Source organism: Pagrus major, chromosome 18 (assembly GCF_040436345.1).
Source record: "Pagrus major chromosome 18, Pma_NU_1.0".
NCBI classification, from domain to species: Eukaryota; Metazoa; Chordata; class Actinopteri; order Spariformes; family Sparidae; genus Pagrus; species Pagrus major.
The window spans coordinates 34233629-34261264 of NC_133232.1; the positions used below are offsets into that span (position 1 = coordinate 34233629).

The following is a 27636-nucleotide window of genomic DNA, read 5'->3' on the forward strand; positions in this document are numbered from 1 at the left end:
TAAGAAAAAGGTGTAAACAAGTTGCATATATCTTTTATCACAATAGAAAAGGGATGTTTGGGCTTATTTAACCCTTGAAACCCTTTTACAAATGCAGCGTGTCTTCGTGGTTGCATTGCTAATGAAAGCTCCTGTTGTAGGAAACATTTGTTTCTTCTGTCGACTGGTTTCTTCTTGTATGATTGTTGAGCAAAATAGTTCAGCGAGACGCCGCTGCTTTCTGATATTCTGATCATTGTTGTTGCATGGAAATGTGTTGACACAATTTTCAGTTAGTCGCTGTAATTTTCTGGTCTTTTTCCACTTTCATCTGCTCCGATAGAGCAGCTCAGTGACCAGAAGGGGACGACCGCCTTGTACTGGGCACCTCCCAGGAGTGAATAAGTATAGCTGCATGAATAATATGAATAACAAGCAGGGAGGTACTCAAAAAAAAAACTCCCTGAACAAATGTTGACGGATGATTTTCCTCTTTCTTGTATCAAATGCTGTCATAGAAAGTCAGTTCTTACAGATTTAGCGCAGGCTTGCAAAAGAGGTGATGTTTTTTTAAACAGACTGAGGGAGAGTGATCCAGTGTGCATGCATGGGGAAATAATGTACACAGTGCTTACATGCATTTCTGGTTCATGCTCCAGCGTGCTGCTGTGTTCAGGGTTTGGCTACAACAGAAAGCAAGTATTCAGAATCTGTGTTTAGAGAACAGAATTCATGGATCTGTTGTGAGTCTATACTGTATTTTCTAAAAGTCAGTATTTACATTTGAGAGGAATACTTTAAGAAAACCTCTGCTACTTAAAAAAAATCATTGTTTTGAAACAACATACTTATGAGCTATTTTTAAAACAGCGTACTTCCTGCTGCATGCATCACGCAGCAGTCGAGCTGAGCGTGTACACAGAGCCTGTCACTGTAACCAAGGAATATGTTGGTGCATAACATTTAGGATCGGGAATTCAACACTGACATTTACAGTACAATAATATTTGTATTGAGAATTTACACGTTTTAGCTTTGGTTGCAGGTGGTTTTAGTTTACAGATCATCACTCAGCGAGAAGTTTACAGGTTTGATCTTCACATTAGCAACTTAGAAACTTATCTGAAAAAATACTTCATGGAAGCAGCTGTATTTGATGAGTGTTAAGGTTTACAGTGCGAAATAAATGTATAAAATCCTCTCTCTGTAGATCGTATACCTCCACCAAGGCCCAACTGTCCCTTTTAATTCAATCAATCTTAATCCAAACCTAGATCCAGACTTTTATTTGGATCTGCATCAAAATGTACTCACTCCAGCCACCTACACATGCCTGATTGTTTTCATCAGGATCCATGAATTATTCCCAGAGAAATTCAAGAAAATGGCAAAAAAAACGCCCCGTCTCACGATGTCCAAAAAAACTGAGAAAAACTTTCTGAATTTGTCCCTTTATCAGGATCCACACCAAAAGTTAGTGGGGTCTTTTCTGGGCTGAGACACATCCTCCATCCAAGTTTCGTGGAAATACGTTCATCAGTTTTTGTGTTATCCTGCTGACAAACCAACCAACCAACCAACAAACAAGATGTACCCAATAATTAAACCAATCAATCCAATACAGTGAATTTACTGTAAAGCTACAGTATGGTATCAGTTAGAGAGACACAGAGCATGTTGTAATACTGACAACGAGTCTCAATTGACCCTTGACTGTATAAAGATAAAAGCACTTTATTTCAAACGACTTTAAAGGATGAAAAACTGCATTTTCTGCAGCTCTCTGAGGCTTCAAAGAAGCAAAGACAGCCCACATCTTAACACAATCACATCGCTCAATTTCTGTATTATCTTCTCATCTTCATCGTCAGATAACGGCATGAAACCTGATCCGATGAAGCCGCGCAGTAAGACCAATAAGGTGAAACTCAAATCCTGCTCACAGTGCCTTATGTGAGCTGGTAAAACATTAGCTCTCCATAATAGGATTTGCCTGGAGGCCGTTGCACTTACACATCAATACAAAATCGATGGTGCATAGCTGAGAAATTGGCATTCAGCGACAGCAAAAAGTGCTCTCAGGCTTCAACACAACCTCTATTGTAACTCAGATGTAATCATAAGTGGCAACCTCGCCTGCAGATGCTGCCTTCGACGGTATTATGGCCTACAGACTCATTTCTTTTAGAGCAGAAACCCTCAGGAATAAAGTGCGATTCAGAGACGGCATGTGTAAAGAAACAAGCTCGTACAAAGTACTGAAATCTGGTCAGTCATGTCAGTTGTGCAGCAGAGTTTTCAGAAAGTAGCAGCAGAGATTCCAGACGTTTCTCCGACTCACACTTGGTCAGCGAGAGGGAGGAAATAGCTCTCATTCCAGCACCAAGCATGACCTTGGAAGGATCAGCACTACTGACTGACTGAGTGCTGAGTTGTACTACATGATAAAACACCCGTTCATCCTGCCTGTCTCTCCCACACACACACAAACGTCAGTACAGTGGTGTTAATATTAATCCTCCCTCTCTCTCTCTCTCTCTTTAAAATGAAACAAACTCAAATGTCCATAATCTCCCGGTCTCTTTTATTTAATGTGTTTTCTCGCTTTCTAGTCACATTAAACACTCATTAAATTCTTCATTATATTAAATAATTGCTCAGACGTTTCTCTCACTTTCTAAAACCTTAAAACCTCATCCATCTCTGCTCCCCCCCCCTCTCATTATATTCAATACTCCAGTGCACTCTTCTCTCTACACCCCCCATAGCCCCGGGGTTGGGCGACCGCTGTGAGCTTTCACAGCGCAAACAGGCCTCTTGACAGCCAGCGGCGGCCACAGCTCCAGCTCTGCTCATCATCCGTCCAGGGTCTCTCTGCAACTACGCTTTAATTCAGATTCATGACTCTATTTGGTAAATACCACGGCCATGCAGTGGTCGTGATCAAAAATATATTAATATTATGAGTTTCTTGGTGATAATTTAAGTTTATCTGCATAGTAACAACTCTGCTTTTGAGATGTGCTTGTGTGCCTTCTGTGGACACTAAATGACACCCGACACCCAATATGCAAATTGCATCCCTTGGAAAATGTGCAATCACACCAAATTGACGCTAAAGCCGTCTGAGTGACATTTAGAGATGGAAAAAGCATCTGCCAGTGACTGCTGGGACTGAATCATGCGAGCCAGTGGGAAAGCCCCGCAGTCGGCCAGTATCCAGCCGTCACTGACCAGCTCACAAGAACAGCTGGATTTTAGTCCCAGAGGAAAGAGACAGTGTTTTCCGACTGCCAGTCATCTGAGACAAAGTCAAAGATCGGCGATTTTCATGTGTTTTAAATGTGCCGGTCACCGGGAAGTCTGTCAGCATCGATAGAGAGTGATCTGCCAAAACAAGCTGCAAGTCCACGACTCTGACCGACACTAAAGAACCACAGCAGCAGTGTGTTACACACACGGTCTCATAACAAGGGGTTTAACGTCCAGAGCATCAGAACCTGGTAAGACACACACAACTTTAAGAGCAGTCAGTGGATAGAAAAATAAAATAATACTCAATCGAAAGCACAGTATGTATTCTGTGCCACAGGGTGTTGTGAAGTAGCGTGGGATCATGGGAATTGTTGTGTCTTCATTGTTAAACGACCGCCATTGTGCGTTGATGAGATAATGTTTTAAAGTTTCCTTCGTGTTACATTCAGTCATTTGTGCTGACTTCCTTCCCTCTCTGATGCATCGTCTGATGTTTCTCTGGAAGTTGTAGCGACAGGCGACCAAACGGAAAACATTTGGTTACTTTTACTTTTAAAATTACAGATTTCTCTGGGTTCAAACGTTGGCGGAAACACAAGAGTAAGTCGAAGGTCTGGTTGTTTTTAGACATTTTAATGTGGAAATGTTACATATTGTCAAGTCAATTTCAAATCAAAAGTATGAGAAATTCCCTCGTTACTGTTCAGTTTTGATAATTTGCTGTTTTTCTCTGTTTAACATCTCCGTGTGCTGAATGTGTTTAGATGTCCTGTAATAAGAGATATCGATTTTTCATATTTTATGGATTAAAAAAATGATCAATCAATGGAGAAAACATTTAGCTCAGCATTTTTATAAATCGATGATGGAAACAGAGCTATAATGATAAATCCATTGATAAATCAAAAGAAAGTAATTATTATTGACAATTTTGATGAATGTTATGATCACTTAAAGGTCCAGTGTGCAGGACTGAGCAGCATCGAGTGGTGTGGTTGCCCATTGTGACAAACTGAATACCCCTCGTGCCACCATCCCCCTACAGTGGTTGCTAAAAATGTGCAAAACACAAAAGGCCGTCTCTCAGGCCAGTGTTTGGTTTGTCTGTTCAGAGCTACTATAGAAACATGGTGGACTCTGTGGAAGAGGACCAGCTCCGACTGTAAATATCACGAGCTGGTTTTAAAGTCACAAAAACACAACGATTCTTAGTTTTAGGTGACGACACACTAATGAAAACATAATTATGAATATCAAATTACATTTCTGCCAACTGATCCCCCTAAATCCTACACACTGGACCTGTAGGTGTTTGCTCGTACCAGCTTCTTAAACATGAGGATTTGCTACTTTTCTCTTTCTTTCACAGCCAGATCAGATGTACAATGTATTTCAGTCTGTTCGAGCTCATGAACTCCTCAACAAAAACTGTTCAGTCATAGCCACACAACTAGCTGCTCTTAAACGTTGTCTCTGTTTGTTTGTTTTGGGTCTGAAATAAGGTCAGACTTCCTGAGTTAAATTAAGTCTGTTTCCGACTGAACTGAAACTGAACCCCGGTGAGTCGACACATTCGCATTTTAGCTCCAGTGTTTGTATTTTTTCATTGAGTGGGAGAGAAAAGAGAGGGGAGGATTGCTGTCAGCACCTGTGATCAGCCAGCCGCCTGCGACTGTAGCAATCAACCACTGAGCCTCAGCGTGGCTGATTTATGATGTTACTGGCTCTTGTGGCATGCAGCAACACGGTGTGGTTTAAAAGCCCCTATATCCTCGTCTTTCACCCCTTCGGTGTTGATCTCGACCTGCCTTCATCTCTTGTTGCCTCATTTTCAGATCTCCATCGCTCATTTCAGTCTCGATTCCCCAGGCTTTCTTTATCTCCCTTGTCATTTCCCTTTTTCTCGTGTCCCGTCCGTTCCCCGAAGAACAAGAAAAGCTGTGTTTTATATCACGGCTGTATTTTAATGCCTGAATATCCAGATACAAAGTGTTCAGGTTCAGGTTCAGGTTCTGCAGCCTTTTATTCGTTCATTTTGTCTTCTGTTGCTCTCTCTGCCCACACTTCAGTTCCCAGGGAGGAAAGAGGAGAAGACAGATATCTCCCTCACCACCAGTCCTCCCTGCTCCATGTGCTGTCACACACACACACACACACACACACACACACACTCCACCCCACCCACATGTACAGAAATACAGGTGCAGGCTCAGCACAGCAGTCCATGCAGGTTGACATGAGTAACATGAAGTGATACGATACATACAAGTGCTTACACATAGAAAAGCTCCCCTCACAGGTCTTTCTCCCTCTCTCTCACACTGACGTCTTTACATGTACACGCAGACACACAAATGATTATATAAGGCGTTAATTTGCATGTACTGGATCAGAAAGACTTTTCAGGTTTGTCCGCTTTTTGTTCCCTTTAAGACACCGGCAGCAAAACAGACGAGGAGATATGTCAACGTTTGACAGCTGCTTTGTTGCGGTGACCAGAGAAGTTAAAGACTGAATATGCAGATCGTAGCACGGCTGACAGCTCGAGCCTTTTACTGATCTCAGCAGTTCTACTTGAGCTTTATTGTAGCTACTACACAGATCCAGATCAATAAAGCTATAAAGTGGCAGACACATGGCTGCCCCCTCACACACCCCCACACTGAGTAAGAGACCAGAGGGTCAAAGAAACATTTCACAGCATCACAGACGAGATGTAGATCCCTTTTCATGCCATTAGAAAACACATCATTTCTATTGAAAAATGTGTTTTCTTACTTAATGTGTTGGCAGCTTTTATCTCATAAAAATGAATATTTGTTTAACTGTAGACTTGTGAGGGTGAGAACAGGAAATACTGTCAAAATGAAGTCTAAATAAAGCAAAATCAATCAAACAGCACCAATTATTATTAGTAAAACAACAGCAAAGTACAACATGAGCAACAAATGAATAGCTTCCACATCCTGTGTGACGACTGTCACCTGTGGGCACTGCTGATTTATGAGCTCTCATGTACCAAAGAAGCTCTGGTTTACACTGGCAATACTTGCACTACAGGAAATACTACATGTAAATACAGGCTGTAACTGGATTACTGTATGGCCGTCAGCCAGTTATATTGGATTAACTGTTAATATGCAGAAGAAAGTCACAGTCACTTTGAAGGTTCAGTTGGATCGGGGTCAGTTTGGGTACCAGACTGGATATTAATGTATTATTAAGACTATGAGGCATTTATTGTATTACAGATTAACTGTGCTCCTGCGGGGGTTTTCACAGCAAAAAGAAAGATTTCACAATGTTGTTTCATTTATTTCAGTTGCTTTAGTGGTCAGTATGGCTGTTTTATTACTATTACTGAGCGTGAATTGTGTAGTTGAGCGTACTCAGTATGCCTAGATGAGACTTATTTTGTATCACAGTGGATCCACAGTGTGTCAGTAGCAGATGCACATACATATTTAATTTCCCACATTTCTAATTTTTCAGATCAGTGATGAAACAAACAAATTAACTGTTGCTGCAAATGATCGTCACCTAATTAAACATTACTGTACAGGCCTTTTATTGCAGACAACGGATATAAATTAGTGTGCGATGACATCAATAGTGAAACTGTCTCAGCTTGCGGGCCGCTATCTGCATGGACACCAGCTGAGTGAGTGGTTTCAGCTGCAGGTCTTACTGGAAACAGACTCACTTGACTCTGCTGACATGTAAATTAATAACGACGGTACGTGTTTCTGAGTCATTTGTGCTTTTCATTAAGATCCAAGTTGAATTACAGCCTACATGCTAATTGTTGTTTTGGGATGTTACACTGTAGGCCTGTTATTTCTTCTGTACATGACAGCACTGCTATTCAGCCACCTGTCTAGACTGTCACGCTTCTCAATTAAGTTTCCCTTTGTGAATACGGTTTCTCAGTAAAATGTACAATTTGTTTCCAAGATTTTAACTGTAACTGGCAAGTGTTATATTGGCTGACCATTATTCCATGTGTCATGCCTCAAAACGCTCTGAATTTCAATCGCTGCTGATAGATCTTTCTTTCACCTTTTATCTCAAGCGTTTTCTCGTATGCATTAGGTTTAATAGACGAAGCCTTTCAATGGTTTTCAGTGCACACAGCCTCTTTGAGTGCTTCATGCTTTAAAGATTTCTAAGTGCTGTCAATTACACCTGCTTAGGTGTCCATTTTCCGTTTTGTTTTTACACTAGTCAGGTTGATGAGACCTTGCTTTAATCAAGTGCTCATCTGTGATGGTGGCACAGTTCAGTTGTGAATGTGAATGCAGCTATGCAATATAAATATTTATCATTTATCACAGTCTGTGCAGTGGTAGGTAGAAATGTATGAAAAACTGAAGGCCTTACAGGAAGGATCCACAATAGGGACCTTTTCAGCCGATACTGATAACTGATAAATACCTGCTTCTCGTGGATGATATTGATAAGATAACCAATAATTTCATGCTTTTGTATTTTCAAAAGAAGTTCCTAACCTGTAGTTAATGCACTACTGAGGGTAAGACAGGTTTAGATGTAGTGAGCAAAGATTCACGCTCTTGTGGAGCATCTGTTGCAAATTGCAATCATGTTGTCTTCCTCTGATACTATAAACACATCTCTTCTCTGTGTTCATTGGTGCATCACAAACCAACTTTCAAGGTGCAAACAGAGTTTGTAAATGCTGCACTTGTCAGGTAAATGAAAGCGATTTGGTCGTAATAACTTTTACCAGAATTTTACCAATACGGACACATAGCTGATAATGTAAATCTCCTAATAACGGCACGACTATTTAAAATCTCTGAACAGTTCTGTAGTGTTTCAGATGTGAAAAGTTAAAAACAAGCCAACTATTAATCCATCGAAACAAACGGTCTGTTCATTGCTGTTACAGCCTATATTTAATCTACGTCATGCAGGTGTGCTTCATGACTTGTGAGCTAAAGTGTGGTTGGAAACTTGTCACGACATGATGAGCAGTTTGCTCGATTTTGTCCTCTGACATAATGAAGCGTCTATATGGAGCCTCCTGGTAGGAAACCGCCTGCAGCTATTAATCAGCTTATGAGCTCATTCCATTGATTCAAACACACAAGTCAAACTGAACAATAAGATCATGGTTCAAGTCTTTTGTCCAGCAAATCAGATTTTTTTCTTTCATTCAGGAGAGTGACTGACGCGTGTTTGTGTCACTGATCGGGGGCCTCCATAATCAGATTAGACATGACTCAACACTCGTGGATCAGAGGACCCCTGCCTTCCAAAGCATAACACAGCACATCCATCATTCATCAGAAACGACAAACTGATTCAAAGCAGCCCTTTAAGTGTTAATGATCATCACTGTGGAGCCGAAACAGATCCAATGAGCATCTTAAAAGGGCAGTCCTCCCCGAGCCATAACTCCGAGCTGTTATTCCTGTGACCTTGGACTCTCTGAGCTGTTAGGGCACAGTTACAGCGGGTATGGGGATCTCTCCCGAAGCGAGGAAAAAATAAGGGGGGGGGGGGGGGGGGGGCAGAAGAAAGATCAGAGCTGCAACTTTAATCCTTGATGTCATCAAGAGACACAGCCCGCAGCCTGTTGATGACATCACAGATTACAATCTGTACAATCTCTGGTTTATTTTGGGGGAAACGGCCTCAGAAATCCAGATTTAGGTGACCACAGATACAGTGATTCAGCTTCAGGGTGGATGATCATTTATCCTCACGCCCTCCTCCTCCTGCTCCACACCCAAACCACCTCCCTCCCTCCCTCCCTCCCTCCCTCCCTCCTTATTCCTTAGCAGCCCTACCTTGATCCCATTTTCTAGAATAGTCTTTTTCAGCCCATATCAGTGCATCTGTCACCTGTGTGTGAATCCACGCGTGTGCGCACTGGAATATGTGTGTCAGCTGAGTTCCCTGAATGTGTGTGTGTATGTGTGTGTGTGTGTGTGTGTGTGTGTGTGTGTGTGTATGCATGCATGTGATCTGTGTGTGCGTGAAGGCTACCGCTCTCCGTGAAAGAAGCACAATGAAAGGGAAATATGTGTCATGTCCTTGCTAGCCCTCGAAGGAGAGAGAGATCTATTTCTGTCGCCACAAATGGAGGTGTTCAAGCAGCCTTCAATAGCAGAGATTTGCCTCTTCACACACACACACACACACACACCAGACACACACACACACACACACACACACACACACACACACACACACACACACACACACACAGACCGGGAGCTAGAGAAAAGGCTAACCATTCTCGTGAGGCAGAGAGAGAGACTGAGCGATAAAAAAGATAAAAGAGTGAAAGAGAATTAAGAAGAGACGAGGAGGAGGAGGAGGAGGAGACGGAAAAAGGGAGAGGAAGAGAGAGAGAGAGAGAGAGAGAAGGGGGAGGGGAGGAGGAGGAAGGCAGAATAATGTACACTGTAGTTCATAAATGTTGACACACACACACACACACACACACACACACACAGACACGCACACACACAGTGCCCCCACATAAAAGCAAGAGTGCTGGTTGTTTACCTAGAGGCATGCCTTTGTTGAGGAGATGTGAGCTTCCCATGGTGTGTTTCCCCGGCCGGCCAGCACACAGCACGAACCTACAGTCTTCACTCAGCACACATGAACAGGAATCCAGTCAGCATATGGCGGCTGTGGCCAGCTACCTCGCTTCCCTTAGTCCTTCTCCCAGCCCCTTAGTGACAAGCATACACATGTGCTCCCCCTCTTTTCTCTCTCTCTCTCTCTCTCTCTCTCTCTCTCTCTCTCTCCCCTCCCTTCCGTCCCCTTCACTCGCTCGCCCGCTCTCTCTATCTGTCTTACCCCTCCCTCCCTCCCCTCCCTGCCGTCTCTAGCTACCTCCCTCCCCTCCCTTTCTCACTTTCTATTAGTCTTTCCGTCTCTCTCTCTCTATCTCTGTCACCAAAAACACACACACACACACACACACACACACACACACACAGAAAACACACACACACACACACACACACACACTGAATGCGAACACTGCTGCATTTATGGGAGCGGGAGGGCAAGAGAGTGTAAAAGAGATGACGGGGGAAAGGGGGGGTGAAGAGTGTGTGTGTGTGTGTGTGTGTGTGTGTGTGTGTTTGAGAGTGTGTGAGAAAGAGAGAAGCAGGAATGGGGAGGAGCCAACGCTGGCAAAAATTCATCTTTTGTTTCCTGAAAGACGACAGGCCGGGGAAAAAAGAAAAGAAAGAAGAGTTATGCAATTACAATAGCAAGAGAGGAAAAACTTGTTCTGTGTGATATCAGGAGAACAACTGTGCAGCTCATAACAGTTGTTGTGCTGAGAAAGACCATGTTGTGACACTAATAAATGTGTTTAATCAACCCTTCGAAGAATCTCCTCAACCAAACTTTATTGTTTTGTTCTCACTTAATTTGACTTTATAACTTTACTTCGACAGTAAATTCAGGTCTGAGTTGAGGTGTGTTGGTGTTTCAGCACAGTCAAACTTTAAAAAGTCATTTCAATTATTTACTGTCTTCAAATTCACATTTAGTACTAAACGATTAGTCTTACCGACTTATCTGCTGTGTGATTTATTATAATACGTATACATACATACAAACAGTGCATATAAGCGCTGAAGACTTTGTTTTAAGATACCAAGGAGGTACAAAATAGTTTCAAAATACTGTTCTGGGTATTATATATTTAAATAAATTTTGAGTGGTAACAGACACAAATGGAAATAGAATGACATCACTTTCATTGTAGCACCTCTTCATTATTTACAGCAGTGCGCTTTCACCTTTAAGTACATTTATGATTGATCCGACCAGTAAAAACAGTAATCTGTAATCTGAAAAAAAAAACATTAAACAAAATAAAAATGTTTTCATATCACCATATAACGGACAACATATATGGCGATACCGAGTTCAATGATAGGCCGGTATCAGCTGATAATATCGGCCAGTCGATGTATCAGTAACACACAATATCTCATTACTTCTGTACTTTGCAGCAAGTTTCTCTGTTTCACCTTAATTCATTTCAATTCTTTTCCCCATAACAAAACATTATGTCCTGTTACAAGTAGAACATAAACATGAGCGTGTCATAGTGTCATCTATGATGTGACATGGACACGTCCTCCCGTTAAGGCTGTATTACTGTATAACTGAACTTAGTGGCGGTGCTGATACTTTTACTCCTCTGCCGCTTGAATATCTTAAACTTTCCATCCCCGTACTTTGGTCTGGTCGACTCCTACGTGCCTGCTCGAGCTCTTTCTGTTCCTGCAGTTGTGATGTTACAGTTACTCTCATCTACACTTGGCCACTTGATAACCACGGTGATATAAGCAGCCTCAGACGCCCCCCTGACTAGCAGGGCCTAACCTAATTTAACAGCAATGATGGTTACATCACATCCTCACTATTGGTAAATGTCACACACAGCCAGTGGGTGAGTTGTTCAAATCCAAAATGAGGCGGGGAGACAGAGAAAGAGTTGTTTTCAACTCTGTCAGTAGGCTGACTCATGACCTTTGTCGTATGTTATCATCCCACCGTTCTCATCAATCATTCCCGTCAGCTGCTGGCTTCGTTATAAACACAATGATGAAACAGATTTAGATTAAAAGTTACTTTTCATCTTCTAAGGAATATGAGCTACATGCTCCTCCCTGTTTTTTTGCTTTATTTAGATAGCAGAGCGCGGCCACACATGGTAATTCTGGCTCCCTTTAAAGAGTAGATGGCGCCTTGATAAAATAATCCAACTGGAGATTTGCGGCCTCTCCTCTCCAGCTGTTAGGTTCATCACAATCTTTTAAATCACTCATGAGTCAGCGAGCAGAGAAATCTGACGGGAATTATGCCTAATCAAAAGTCAGCAAGGTTGCATGTAGTGAAAGGCTTAAAACGAAATTACATGTGGTGGGTTGTGTGACTGCTGCCTGCTAGAGTGCTGCAGGCAAACACCAGCAGCACCACTAGTCACCGTGTTCATTTACCGATGTCCACACCAGATGGGGGAAGTCACCGTGGGAGAAGACATGACTCACTTATTCCTCAAAACAAGAAGTAAACACTCAAACTAATATCACTGTGAAGGTGAAGCAAAAACATGTGGTCCAAAAAACACAATCGCATGACATTTTTGACCAGCTGTGTGAAAAATGTTCAGTTAAACAGCCTTAAAAATGCTGTTTTGTGTGCAGGAACATTCACACTGAATCCAGTTGTTATTACTACCACCACTAGATGCACAGCAAACTCACACAGCAGCACGTGGCAAAGGAGGAAGTGTCTAATCTCATAGGCAGCAGCAGAGTGGGGAAGTTGTAAAACCCCATATGTTTGTCGTGCAAAAGTTGACTTGAAGTCATCTTTTGAATTGCAGCTGGCAGCCACTCTGTTCAGACCCGAGCCTGTCCCCGGTGGCTTGTTCCTCTTTTATACTCAACACTTCAAAAAGTCCAACAAAATGTGTTGTTGATCATATTTGAGGCAAGAAAAACCTCATGTTAACCTCCCCGAGCTTAAATTTAAGAAATGCATCGACTGCAATTTTCTTTTCTCTTTGATTTTTTTTAAAGGTCTGACCTGCCGATTCTGATTTTGGCTGATTCTGATTCTCTTTCAGTGAATTACAATGACAGCATATACAAACATTTGTATGTTTGTAATGACACATAGACTATTAAATAACTCCAAAACTGCGGCAGGTCACAGGACCTTCATTCACTCTCGCTTAAACAAATCTTAAAATAAAGTGCTCTGTGACTGGACAGAATAACATCCATCTAACAAGTAATAAACTGTTTTATTGAGTTAGTGAAACGGTCTAAGTGAATTTAAGTTTCCCCTAATAAGCATTTGCACAGAGTATACTGGTATACGGGACTCTTATTGTGAAAGGTAAAAATAGAAGGAGTGTGTCTAATGTGCTGCAGTTAAACGTTGGCCACCGACGTTCAGACGACGGAGCCTCCATGTTGCGTTCATAACCCTCGACTGAGATGTTTAACTGGTGCAACAGATCTATATAACAACACAGCTTCTCATCAACTTGAGTCACGTCCTTGTTTCTACTCTCGCTCTGTGTCTGTGTGGTTTCTCAGTGAATACTGCAGGGATCTTGATGAAAAAAAGTTAATCAGGTTTGCAATGGGATTTTAGGGCTTTGTGAGAGGGGGGACATCGGATTTTGCTTACTTTGCAGCCACTTCCTGTTTGAAGAAGAAGCACTTGAGCTGCCAAATGCCTGGACATAAAGTAATATCCATGATATATTAAACTCAACAAAATATACCAATTAAATAGCTAAACTTATTCATTTCTTATTTGACAAATATCTCCACGACACTATACTTGACATGAATGGTATTGTCTTAAAGCCTAAATATAACACTGTATAACACAGTTTTTAGACCAAAATTCAAACTGACAACATGGAGTCAATAATGGGAGGAGCTACAGGCACATTTGTCGTGCTGGCCGATGGCAACTTCACCCCGACCACCTCCTCGCCACGCAAGAGACAAATGTTCCCCAGGAGATAAAGGAAATTGAAACGTACAGTATTTGGTGCTTCTAAATCAGGATGGAGAGAGGAGTCGACAGTGCAGGGAGACAGTATCTGGACTCCTCTGGCTACACGGGGGAAAAACATGAGCGAGGACGGGAGAACAACTGCTCCCCAGATTAAAGGAACAACTTGTGATCGGCAGATTATTTAATGCTGCTCATGAGGGGAAAGGAGCAAAAGTAGAGCGATGAAGTGAGGGGAAGAAAAGGCAGCAGAGGAGAGAGAAAGATTTCACTGCCTTATATTTTGTTTGCATGTTTGCGAGGGAGGACATTAACAGTTACACCCTTTCCTCTCCTTATCACTCCTCCCTATCTACCTTCCTCCCTCACCTCCTCTCTCTCTTCTCTCTCTTCACCTCCTGTTTTTCCATCTGCCCATCTCGCTCTCCATCGTCCATCCCTCCCAAATTTCTCTCTCGATCTCACTCGCACTCAATCACCCCCCACTACGCATTCCCACATCTCTTTCACTCTCTTTTTCCATCTCCACCTCGCTCCGCCATACATCTCCACACCCCCGCCCTCCCACCCCCTTCTCCTCTCTCTCTGTAGTCACTGCAGCGTGTCTAATGGTTCAGCTCCTTCTCAGCAGATCCACCAAGCGGAGGCCAGGCGAGCGGCAGCCCCGACTAACGCCTCCCAACCGCTGGCCTTATCAAGACTGACAGCTGGCTGGACCTAGAGCTATCGCTGACACACACACACGTGCACACAAACACGCCTGATTACAAACATACATGCTCTGTATGTGCACAGAGAAATAGATGTACACTCGCACAAGCATGTTGCATGCAAAACAAATGCACTGACACACTCGCAGTGCAGCTTCAAACACAAATACACATGATGCAAAAAGTGTAGCTGCAACCGCACACACACACACACAGACACACACACACACACACACACACAGGGCAGCAGATGCACACACAGAAGAAACACACAGTGGCCATCTTACTTGCTGTAAACGTGCAGATGCAGGCACACACACACACACACAGAGACAGCAAATTGGATTTATGGATACTGACAGTGAGCTGCAGAACAATGTAGATGCCACAACAGAGGAGAGAACGGATACAGGAGAAACAAGGGATGTGATCTACTGTAGGAGGAGACGGGTAGCGCATGAAGAATCTAACCCGAGCGTAGAAGAAAGGGAGAGGAGGGAGGAAGAGAAGAGAAGAGTGAACGGAGGTGGAATAGGCACATAGGACCGGCAGGACAGAAACAAAAGAGTCGAACGGGGAAACAGGATGTCAGAAAAGAAGAATGAGGGTAAGGAGGAAGAATAGAGGAGAGGTGAGAGGTGGATAGGAAGAGGAAGCAGTAAAAAAAAAAGCAAATTAGGAGAATGGCAAGGGAGTGGAGGAGGAGGAGGAGGAAAGTGAAGTTCATTAATCTTACAGAACAATCTTAATGTGAGAGATATTGTCTGATAGATAAAAAGCAGGTCACCTCTCTCAATAGAGAACAAAAAATATCTAATGTCAACCACAGTCCCCCTGTCTCATTTATGTTAAAGGATAAGTTCACCCAAAAAAAAAGAAAATTCAGTCATTATCTTCTCATCCTCTCGCCGATGGAAAGTCAGGTGAAGGTTTGTAGTCCACAAAACATTTCTGGAGCTTCACAGCAAAACAGCATTACAGCAAAAAAAACAAAAAACATAACATGTCTGATTTAAAAAGATGGTATCTCCACGCTTTATGACCCAAAGTGTTCACTGTAGCAGCTTGACTGTGAATCTATGGTGTAAATAACATCTTTTAAAATCAATGTGGGACCTCTGGGCTTCAAGAGACTTGAATTATGCTGGATGAGCTATATGGAGCCATTTAGTGTGTGATTTTGGTTGTTCCCATCTACATCAGTTGTAAAGGAGAATACTGCAACACCTGAAATGTTTTGTGGACTACGAATCCATCAGCATGTGGGTGAGTAGATAGACTGGATACTTAAGGGTTACATCAGATGACTCTTTATTACTATCAAACAATCTGTTTTCTCAGTTAGTCACTGGCTCTGTTATGTGTCAGAAAATGATGATGGAGACTCTTCACTTTGTCTGACCAACAGTCCAAAAACCCAAAGAGATTCAAATTAAAAGTACCCAAAAGTCAGACTTCAATGACAAAAGTAATGAAATTACTTTGGTAAAAGTGGAAGTCACCCACCCAAACAGTGCTCGAGTAAAAGTCTTCACATATCTGATATGAAAGTTCAATTTTAAACTATTAACTAAACCAGTTTTCTGTCAGTACATGTACTGAAGTATCAAAAGTATGAATACAAGTAAATCATACATACATGAACATCGTTTGTTTTTGAGTGCTGAAAAAATAAATTATTTTAAAAATGTGTTTTGATGGTGTTATGAAGTCAGAAGTACAGCAGTTGCCTCAAAAATGTAGTGGAACAAGTAATAGTGTAAAAACTAGCAGAAAATGGAAATAGTAAAGTACAACCAACCTACGATACAGCACCAAGAACTACCATGACCTGGAAGACTGACCACCTTTATCAACAATTAAAGTACAAATACCTAAAAACTGTACTGAAGTAAAGTACTTGACTAAATGTACATAGTTACATTTCATCACTGCATGAAAAGCAGCAAATTCTTCATTAAACGATCAGTAAAACTTCCAGCTGGGTTCTTCTGTGGCTCGGGGATTGTGATGCTGACCATGAACCACAACATCACTAGTTCACGGTCTGATCAGAGACCTTTGTTGCAAATCATTCTGCATTCAGCTCCAGTTCACTTCGTTTATCAGTTTCTAAAAAGTTGCCTGAGCTCGTTTAAAGAGAAATCTCTGATGGACTACACAACATCTGTCTGTCAGACATAATGAGTGACGTAAAGCCGTTCATCAACAGGAACAAAAAAGTCTTCTACTCTAAAAAACTTCTTCTTTTCTAGCATAATATATATTTTTGTATTGAGATAAGAGTGAGTTTAGCTTGTTCCTCCTCCTTCTATAACTGTAAATGTGTGCTTATGAAGATGGTCATATGAGGAGTGAATAGCTCACCCTTGGTTCAGAGGACGTACGCTTCAAAGCCTTCACACTCCGATATAAACAGCAGGACAAGTAAGCGATGTGTGTGATCAGATATAGTATCTTCACATCGGGAGAAGGTTTTACTTAAGATATCATTTGAAGGTACAACTCTTTTATAAATGAGTTTACAGTTTATGTCATCCTTGAGAATTAAAGACTCATCTAGATTCATTAAATTGCACCAACATTCAAAAAATAACTGTGAAATCCCTCATTAAAGAGGCTGAAATATCCATTTCTCCTCCAGTCGTTCATGGTTAAATAGTAATCCTCCTGTCACACATACTGTACACACACAAACATAAATAAACACTCGTACACACAGAAGCCAGCCTTCATACTGTACGCACACACATGCCCAGAGTCACTCCCCCGTTATTCAGCCTGGCACAGAGTTATCTGTTCAAAACCTGAACGCGGTGCAGAGCCGAGCCGCAAGCAAAGCCGCCACGATCACATAAACTCGTGCGTTTTTACACACATAGACACTGGCACACGTTCACACACACACACACACTACACACAGGAAGCACTTGATAGGGGGCCAGAAATACATCACAAACCTTGCATCACCTTCCTCTCTGTGTGTCCACTGTTCCACTTTGTTCCACAGCCGGCCGGGGGGTGGGGCATGCAGCAGATAACGGGCCAATTGTAAGCGATTAGAGCTCATGCCAGCCAATCAGCACGGCCTGGCACTGGACGGCGGCCAATGGCAATATGTTCACCGCAGCTGGGGGGAGGGTGTTCTCGCGCTCACACAGGAAAAGAAATGTGGCCAGGATAAGGAGTGGGTGTAGAGGATTCACTGGCTGCACTCACGGACTGTAAACTATATTTTAAATATCTGAAACTCCACAATATCTGTCTTTGTTTTGTCTGCATATTTCTAATTATTTCAAATTATTAGTGGTGGATTTAAAGCTTGTGAAGAGAGAAGAAAATATTACTCGTACTGTAGATGTTAAACATTCGACTTTACCCTGGGTTTTGGCTGATAAACATAGTTCAGGATTCCTCAAATTGCTTTTCATTTGTAAATAATGGCAGATGTCAGACATGAACCCTGCTCTCTCGTCATATATTTCCTACTTTTTAAAGAAAAAAAAGGAGCTGAGGTTTTATTAACTTTACTATCTGGTTATTGGTATTATGAGGATGTTTGTATGTGAATAATGAGACCTGTGAACAACACCGAGACTGAAACTAACAGTTATTTTAATTATCAATCGATGCTTGATTAGTCAACTCATCTCTATGTAATAAATGTTTATAAAATGTCAGAAAATAATGAAAATCTAAATTTCTGATTAAAATTTCATCTTCAGACTCATGTTCTCTTTATTATTATTGATATAATTTTAATGTTAGTTCTCAAAGTTGTTGCTGATTAACTCTCAACTAAAAAACTAATGATGATGTCGTCAAGTCTGTGTTCTGTATTTGCAGCTTAAATCTCAATCTTGAAACTCACCTCTGCTTTAGGTCGACACTCAAACACAGCAGCCCTGAGGAATAAAAAGACACATGATTAATGATATTTCTACCAGTGTTTTATTTAATTACTATCATTTTGGTGCCCTCACTCTGGACCGCATTGTAACTGGATGCACAGTATGGTAAAGAATATCACATTACAATTATTTTCACAGATAATGTGATTACGATATGATTCATGATGAGTCAGAAGGCTCATTTTCACTGAAACAACGTTAAAAAATCCTGAGGTTGTAACATTTGTAGTGATTTGCTCCAAAAAAACATGTTTTCTTACATCTGGAGGAAATGTAGGTCCATTACTATGCACATTACTATAATAATAATATAATAAACCAGCACCACAATGCCATCTTTTCCCCACAATTATTATCTGCTGACCAGATACAATCATCTCATAACATTTCCTAAAATGTTACATGTTGAAGACCATTTGAAAGCTTTTTTTTTTCTCCGTACGAGCCTCCATATCTCCACCACTCGTTCGCCACAGTGTGCTGCAGATGGATTGAAATTATAAAATTGCTCTCAGTTTATGAGCTATTATCTATGAGGGGCCCTTTAAGTTGTCATATAAAATTAAAATATTTGAATTTCTCAAGTTCCTGTGAATTCACAGCTGGACAAACACCTTTTAATAAGGGTCGTGTGATGTGATGACACTGACTAGATGTAAATCTGAAGCACCTGCAGCCAGGCGCCTCTCAGTGTCGTGCTGACACCGTGTCGGCAGGGGGCGGTAGTGAGCGCAGAGGCCATTCTGAGCCGAGAGAAAAAAACAACAAACAACCACAAGAAAACCACAAAACCAAGATGGCGGTGCAAGAGACAGCATCTCAACTGTCCATGGCTCTCAAAGTGCAAGAATATCCCACCCTGAAGGTAAACAAAAGCCGAAACTGGCACATATGAACGGTCCGACGACTCTGCTGTGTCTGTAATACACGATGTGTTTGGGTGGTGTTTGGAAAATGGGGGTTATCCGTGGATTTGATGGCGAGACCAGCGAATTTGACAGGGAGGCTAACGTTAGCTGGGCTAGCTTAGCCAGGTAGCAGCGTCCAGTAAATACCTGTCTGTGAAAAGCGACGGCGAAGATCAGGCAGTCGTGTTCACAGCAGCGGGTGGTGGATGGTTAGCTGGCTGTCTGCTGGCTGAACTGGTCCTGATTACTGGCGTCGAGTGTGTCGAGGGCCTCGGAGCTGTTAGCTTAAGTCGGTCCCTGTTGTTTTTATCACAAAGACCCTCTGACACTAGTTGTGACATGTCAGACGCCGTGTTCGTGTGTTAGCTGTTAGTTGTGGCGTCACGTTTAATATACGTGTTTGCACGTTGGCGAATTTAACGGCCTGTGCTTTTTTTTTTTACAGTTTGGCAGTATAATTAAATTACAGGATGGTATGAAATTATAACAGACGTAACCATTGACAGGACAGTCGACAACGTGGCTGCTCGTCCCTTCAGCAAACAGCCACGACGTGAAAGAAATCGCTGGCAGGCGTGATTGGCCTGCTAGCTGGTGTGCTGTGGTTTAAAAAACCAGCATTAGCCTTTTTTTTTTCTTTTTTTCTCTCTCGTCGGTGTAACAGCCTACCAGATACGTAACGTCGAGCATGCAAATTGTAGCCGGCTGGAGGACGGATCGGGTGAAATCACAGGGGGGGGATGAGCCCGTAACGCGACGCTGCCAGGCAGACAATCGGTGCTGCGAGTTAGCGCAGTGTCATCAGATCGCTGCTGCCGCCTCTCTGCACTTCAAAATGGCCAGCGAGAGAAATCACAGCCTGCTGCCGCTCCTCCATTCCTCATAGCGTTACTGCGACACCGCCGCTGAAAGAGGAGAGCAGGTCCGGGCTGCCTCCTGTGCTCAGCCGCCTCAGACAGCGACACAGCGCACGTCCGTGAGTACCGACGCATCGGCTGGTTTTTAATGTGGTAACACGATGGTGGCGTTTGGTGTTGAGGCGCAGACAGCATGGCTGTGGTCTGGGGATGTGTGTGTGTCTGTGCCTGGATGCTGCAGTAAAGGATGATGGGCACCATTTTAAGACAGGAGTGATGGTTATAATTGGCATCAAATGGGAGGCTACAGCTGTGGTGATCACGTTTGGAGCTGTGTTGAGTAAATTTATCATGTCATAATGTCGCCTGACAGAGACACTGAGCAGTACCATCAAAATACAGAAGGCCATGTGTGAAATTAATCTGTCCTTGGGGATGTTTCTGGACGTTTTACAGTGAGTTGTGCATGTATTGATGGACAGGCTTTGTGACCATGACCAACATCCCATTTTGGCCTGTGGTATCTTGAAAAGAAAATACAGGCCCATTAGAGTCAAGTGACATTACGCTGCATATTTAATATAATGTGTCTGTATGTAAGTTAAGTCAAAAATATCATACACCTAAATCCTTTAAATGATTTTAGTAATTGTGTTTGCCATAAATCAGTCATGTGCAGTGTTTGGAGTGGGCTTTTAGATGTCTCTTTCAGTGAGGCACCTCCCAACAAATCATGAAAGACAACCACTCACGGAGCGTCAGCCTGGCCATTGTGATGGCTGTCTGAAATGTCCTCATGAATGAATTACTCGTCAACTGTCAAGTAAATCGTGGTTGTATGAAAAGGAAATACTACATTATCCATAATAAGATCTGGTACAAGCCAGTCATGTTCACAAAGGGAGTATTACTACTTTCTTAAAATGCTCAGGCGAGTCAATAAAGAGACATCCGGTTTATTTCATTTGAAGCAGAAAGAAATATGAGACAAATTTGTTACTTGCTTCTAGGGTATGACATTTTCACAGTACTATAACTATCTCAGAAAATATCACAACATACATATTACACAAATATAATTATCATGCTGAGTTACTATGACCCTTGAAGGAATGAAAATGGAAGAAATCTTTGGTTGAACAAACGCTTTAATATAATTCCACTAAATGTCCTGTCAGACATGAAACTTGATATATATATTTTTTTAACACTGAAACCCTATCTGAACAGGACTAGTTTTGCCTGTGGACCTCCAGTAATTTGTAATAATTGCGGAGGTCATCTGTGATCTTAATCCCGTGCTAATCTGCCATATCCATTTGTAAAGTAAAAATTTAACCTCATAATACCTACCATATTTCAGCTAACACGCAGGTCATGTAATACTAGTCATCATGTCAATGATTTGATGTCGTATTTCTTTTTAAACTGCTGTTTTCAGCTGTCAACAGCTGTGTGTTTAAAAGATCATATAGAAGGTTAGAAGCAACCAAAACATCCTTTACTAACTCTAAATGAGCTGCAAATGTGTATTTATGCTCGTAACACGTGCAGAAAGTGACTCTAAACTATATAAATAATGTGGCCTCTGTAGAACAGACGCTTCCCTTCTGAAAGCCGATGTTAGACAGAGTCTTGACATCATGTCTCAGTATATACGAGTAAAATTCAGCCTTCGCTTTTCCATATCGAATGTGCCACATGAAACACGAATATGAGGAGGTAACTTCTAAATCACATAAAGTCTCTTGGCAGTACCAGTCCTGTGTGAATAGTGCTACACTAAGACGGTATAATTCAAACCATAGATAAGCAAACGTACATGGTATGTTAATTGTCATTTTTCCTGCCACTGTGTAGCTTGAAATGAGTAAAGGCTTCGGTCGAAACAGTCCAACATAATGTGTGTTGTGATATGGTATTTTTTCTCTTCTATTTATAGATAAAATTGACAGGTTTGAATGCATGTTTTGCCTTATCGAGTGAATGAAATACCTGAGAAGTCTCATCACATTTCACTCATTTCTTTGAATATTTTCTTGCCACAACCTTTCACCAGTAGAAATATTTATTACATAGCTCCTTCAGTAGCGAGGATAAGAAAATCTTTTCCACTTGATATAATCTCAATGGTCTTGAGGTGTTATACTGCTCAATCTTGTTTGCATACAGTTGGAATTCGATGCATATTTAATGAGTGACTTGGCTTTCTCTACATCTTGCTGTAATCATCACCATCTACTGTATCTGGTTTCTGACGCCTTCATTTCATGACTCCTAATTAATTTGGCCAAGTGTGTCACTAAAATCAAACACTGACCAGTTAAATGTGTCAGTGGTTAATCGTGATCCTAATGCAGGCCTCAGGAATAAAGAAAAAGAAAAAGAAAAGATGTCAGTGCCATTTCTCTCTCATACAGCGGTCATGCTCATTCCTGAACAGAATAAGCCCCCTGTTTCTGTCAACAGGACACTAATGAATATTTACCAGCACATACAAAACCGTTCTGTGGTGCAGTTTTAAATATCCGAATCAAAGCGTCTCATTCTAGGCTTCAATTTGGCAACTTGGAGGTGGATCCTGATAGTAACTATTAGGGATTCAGAATAAATCAATATATGAATATCACAATATGGCCAAGTGCAGTATCCAAATAGCAAAACCTGCGATTTCTTTCCTAAAGACAAAAATGTCTGACAAAACAGCATTATAATGAAGTACTCTAGTGTGGCAGAGCCGTCCTGACGTACAAGTCATGTAAGAAAACATGTTCGTTCAGCACGGACCCCAACAAATGTCACATCATCATCATTTGAATAGGTTTTTCTCTGAAAATGAAAATGGATATTACAAAGTAATCATCCCCACTAATCGTAAATCATATCGACATCGTAATATCTGTCAGAACAATCATAATATTATCGTTGTTATTATTTTTACCAGATCATGAACCACTGGGAACAATAATAATTCCCGCAGAGCCGTTTTGTTGCAGGGTCGTATAACTTTCCTCTCCAGTGTTAGTGATCTGTGAAATTAACTTGGTTCTAACTTTAAAAAAAAAAAAACCCTCTCAATGGATCAAAGCTCTCCTCTTGTTTTTTATGCCTTATCTCAAAGCAGAAATCTCACCGGCCAGTCTGGTTCACAGGTTTCTGCAAAGCTACTGTGTATTGTAGTACAAGGGAGGAAAGCACTGTGTCTTCAGATCTCGTTGAATGCAGGTCTTTTATCGCACAGATCTTATAGCTTCAAGCTTCTCCGTGATAAGGATGTGGTTTATGAATGTTCTTTTGTTGCTTTTTAAAGCTGTGTTTTCATTTTACTTCATGTGCCACAACCACTCAAGTATACAGACTTCCTTCTACCTTCTTGACTCTGCTGTGTTACGTTACTATTTTAAAAATAATAAGCATAGATCATCTACTTTTTTTAGTACAGCAGATGTCACAATTCAATTTAACCCGATTGTTCCCTTCTTTCACTAAACTGAATTCAGCACAGGACATATGTGACAGGTAGAGCAGCAAGTAACCGTTTTAATAACTAATATGGCGTAATCAAATGTCTTGTTTTATCCACAACTCAAAGACATCCAGTTTACTGTCACAGAGGAGTAAAGAAACCAAAAATATTCACATTTAAAAAGCTAGAATCAGAGAATTTTTCCATTTACATTCTTAAAGAGTTACTTAAATTGATAATTTGATTATCAAATTAGTTGGTGATTAATTTAATAGGTCGGAACTAATTATTTAATCGTTCCAGCTCAGTGGGAAGGTAACGACTTCTGGCTCATAATGGTGAGACGTAGAAGAAGCTTCTATCTAATAAACAGAAGTTCTAGTTAGAAACTGTAAAAGGCTGCAAAAAGTCAGCTGTGTGGCCAACAAAGAAATAAATTGAAGCCTTGTTAATCAGACATTTTGACAGGAAAACCTTAAATAGGAAGTCGTTAAGATCAAGAGGAATGTGTTGATTCAAGTTGTCACAGGACATTTAGAGATGTACTAGACATTCTTTCCAACAGGATATTGTGTGCGATATAATGTGGAAATTATTAAATGCTCTGCAGAAAGCAGTCGCAAGAAAGACGGCATTGTTGCATCTGAAAAAGCAGCACCAGTCAGTGCTTCCTGCTTTACTTTGTTTTCATTGAGCAGTTTTTGGACTCCGGCTGCAGAAATGTCATGAAATTAGGCTGCCAGCAGACGGTTCACAGGCCATCGCAGAGCACACTGCTGATAGTGTAATCTCATTCTTACTGCCGGTGACAAAGAAACATTAACAGCAAGGGAAAAATATATCATTTTATATATAGGAAATGGAATTTAATTGAGTCATTCCTAGTTTGCATGTGATTATTTGTGTGTGTCCAGTCCGTTAAGTCTCTATAAAACAGGATATCTATGCAAATTACTTTTTTTTCCTATGGAGTAACCCAATCACTCAATAAACACTTTTTACAACTTCCATCATAGTTCAGCTGTGTCAACAACCTTCTACCTTTTACAAAGTACAAACCTCAATCAGCTGGAGGTCATTTTCATGTGCATATGTTGAGCTGTTAGCTAATGACACTTTATTACATTATACCAAGCTGTGTGCTAGCTCTTCGTCTGATGCACTGAGGTAAATGTCCCGTGTCATTGTCGTTGCAGGTCCCCTACGAGACTCTGAACAAACGCTTCAGAGCGGCTCAGAAGAACATCGACCGGGAGACGAGTCACGTAACGATGGTCGTCGCGGAGCTGGAGAAGACGCTAAGCAGCTTCCCGGTGGTCGACTCCGTGGTGTCACTGCTGGATGGTGTGGTGGAGAAACTCAGCGCCCTGAAGAGGAAGGTGAGGGGATCAGATGCACACATACACACACTTTCATATAACTATTTACTCTCTCAAAGCTATCAAGAAGTGTTTTTAATGTATATATTTTTATTTGTTGCACAGTAGAAGCCTGTACTGTACAAGGATTTTAATTTACAACTTCAGGAGGGCCATCTGCAAACCAAAGCATTTTAAAACATTGAAACATTTTAATTTTACTTGTCACTGGCAGGGTTTTTGAATAATTATCCCAGTTTCCTCTGAAGTTTAAAGAAAACACTTAAAATCTCTTCCTCACATTTATGGGTAACTAACAAAAACAAATCGTTACTTTTGACTAAAACAGTCACTTACCCTCTGTGCTTAATGACAGTTATTTTGCCATTAGAGGTGTTGCAATTATCATATCTTGCCACTTATGTTTTTAGGGAGTTGTTTTTGTATAAAATAGTGACACACTGGCAAGTGCAACTATGCCAGCTGTGTTTGGTGAAGGTTTATTACAACAGTCATATCTTAAGCTCTGTATTCAAGGCCAGTTCTTTCACTTGTAACCACTTTGGAGGTCATTTAACAAAATCTAGCCTTTGCTGGATGTAGATATATGAAAAATGTCGTTTCTATTTTAAATCCACCCTCATTAGTGTACATAAGGCTAAGAAATCTGAATGAGGAGCTCTGAGTATACAGCCTAAAATGCTGGATCGAATATCGGCGAGTACACTGTCTAAGCGCTGATGACACTGGTGCAGCATTTTAAAATACTGTAAATTTGCTAACACACTACACTCAGTCAGCCCTTAGTAGTTAAAAAATACAAGCATGAGTATTGACCCTGGTACTTACTTAAAGCCACCCGCAGTTTCTAATCTACAAACAAAATCACCCTTCTGCTAGAGCCAACTGTTAAAAGCCACATTACTCTCTCCTGTTAACAAAAGCACCTTATTGTGGTTGTGGTTTCTTTATTATGGTGTACGTGTGACGTTGGGCAGGTTGTTTGTTAGGGGTGGAATGCTGCCTGTCTGGTTCTACTGTGAAGCGTTCCTCAAACAACAGAAAACAAGTGATCAGAACCAGCTTCTGTATTCTTTTGTCTTCACTCCTAACATGTTGTCCAACAGGTGCTTTGTAACAAATAAACCTTTGATATCATTGTGTTGAAGAGAAGCTTATGCTAATCAATATCCAACGGCATGGGAGCCCCTCCCCAGAGATGTTAGGCCAAGACTGGTCTGGACTGGCGAGTTTGGTTCAAGGCCTGAAGGAAGGTGAATTAACCACAGAGGTCATGTTTAACAAAAACAAAGCAATTTCATTTGAGGTAGATCTAAAATGGCAGCGTTCACGGAACAGTGCTCTTAGGAATGCAGTTATGAACTGTATGATATAAGACTCTTCTTCACTGTTTCCTTTCTGTTATGTGACTCGCAGCAACGGGAATACATTTTTACATTTGTGTGATCCATTACCTTTATTTTTAAGACATCCATGTTAACTCAGTCACATCACAGTTTATCTACAGAACAGGAAGCAGCTGTTTAGTTTGACCTGTCCTCAACAACAATGTTCGAGGTTGGAAAAGTCTTGTGGCCTGGCTTTAGTCAGGCTCAAATCATGTAATTAGGATTCTGAAAACTTGAGCTTTTTCCTCAGGATGTCCAACCGTGCCAATCCTGTCGACACACTGAGAACTTCTATTTCTGTTTTACATGATGCATATTCAGCTTTTTGTAAATGTCTCGATGCTTCTTGTGTGTTTGACCTGAAGGCTGCGGAGTCCATCCAAGCAGAAGACGAGAGTGCCAAGCTGTGTAAGCGTCGCATCGAGCACTTGAAGGAGCACAGCAGCGACCAGCCGGCCTCAGTCAACCTGTGGAAGAAGAAGCGCATGGACCGCATGATGGTGGAGCATCTGCTGCGCTGCGGCTACTACAACACAGCTGTTAAACTGGCCAGACAGAGCGGGATAGAGGTAATTGTCTGACTGATCTGTTTTCTCTCAAGTTCAGAAGCTTGTGGGTTTCTTTGAGTTAGTATAGTATTATGCATTTGGGATGAAACTTAAGGACTCACTGACTGTTTGAATCACAAACTGTCAGTTTCATCATGATAACTTGTTTTTTTATTTACCAGTTGTGTCTGGATCTAATCTTCTTTTCTGTTAATACATGCACTCCTGTATTTTTAGGATCTGGTGAACATTGAGATGTTCCTCACAGCTAAGGAGGTGGAGGAGTCTCTGGAGAGGCAGGAGACGGCCACTTGCCTAGCCTGGTGCCATGACAATAAATCCCGTCTTCGCAAGATGAAGGTAGTCAAATTTTACCTCGTGAATCCAGGAGGTTTAAGTTGAGGCCTGACAAAGAAAGACAGTTCATAGGTTTAAGTGAAGCATATCAAGCAGGCAGAAGCATACAGACAAATACATGTCAGTTCTGCCTCTTTGAATATTATATAAACAAGAATCAGCACTGTAATAATGTTTGTGCTCAGAAACAGACCTTTTTAAGATGTAGTTAATTACCCTGAGTGTTTTGCCCTTCTGGCAGTGGCGGCAAGTTAAAGTGTTAATCCTAAAATGATCCTATTAAACCAGAAAGTACTCAGTAGAGCGCAGACCTCCGCCAAGACACGATAATCT

General features: G+C 41.4%; 2 protein-coding genes across 3 annotated transcripts in view; one reads left to right on the forward strand and one right to left on the reverse strand.

Moving 5' to 3' along the window:
- ctbp1 (C-terminal binding protein 1) overlaps positions 1-20024 on the reverse strand; it is a 34356-nt gene extending 14332 nt beyond the window's left edge. Inside the window, exons 1-2 of one of the 2 annotated variants that reach the window (XM_073486777.1) lie at positions 19978-20024; positions 18361-18394 (exon numbers count right to left, since the gene is read on the reverse strand). Coding sequence is in view for 1 of the 2 variants with exons in the window: in XM_073486776.1 (XP_073342877.1) it covers positions 9772-9811 (40 nt within the window). In the remaining variant the exon portion in view is untranslated. Of the gene's footprint in view, positions 1-9771; positions 9950-18360; positions 18395-19977 lie in introns of those variants that run through there. The other variant, XM_073486776.1, reaches the window with a different exon arrangement.
- The window catches only part of maea (macrophage erythroblast attacher, E3 ubiquitin ligase), a 15382-nt gene continuing 6930 nt past the window's right edge, over positions 19185-27636 (forward strand). The window contains exons 1-4 of the mRNA XM_073486780.1: positions 19185-19265; positions 24828-25010; positions 26764-26967; positions 27184-27306. Of these exons, the coding sequence (XP_073342881.1) occupies positions 19197-19265; positions 24828-25010; positions 26764-26967; positions 27184-27306 (579 nt within the window). The 5' untranslated portion in view covers positions 19185-19196. The remainder of the gene's footprint in view (positions 19266-24827; positions 25011-26763; positions 26968-27183; positions 27307-27636) is intronic.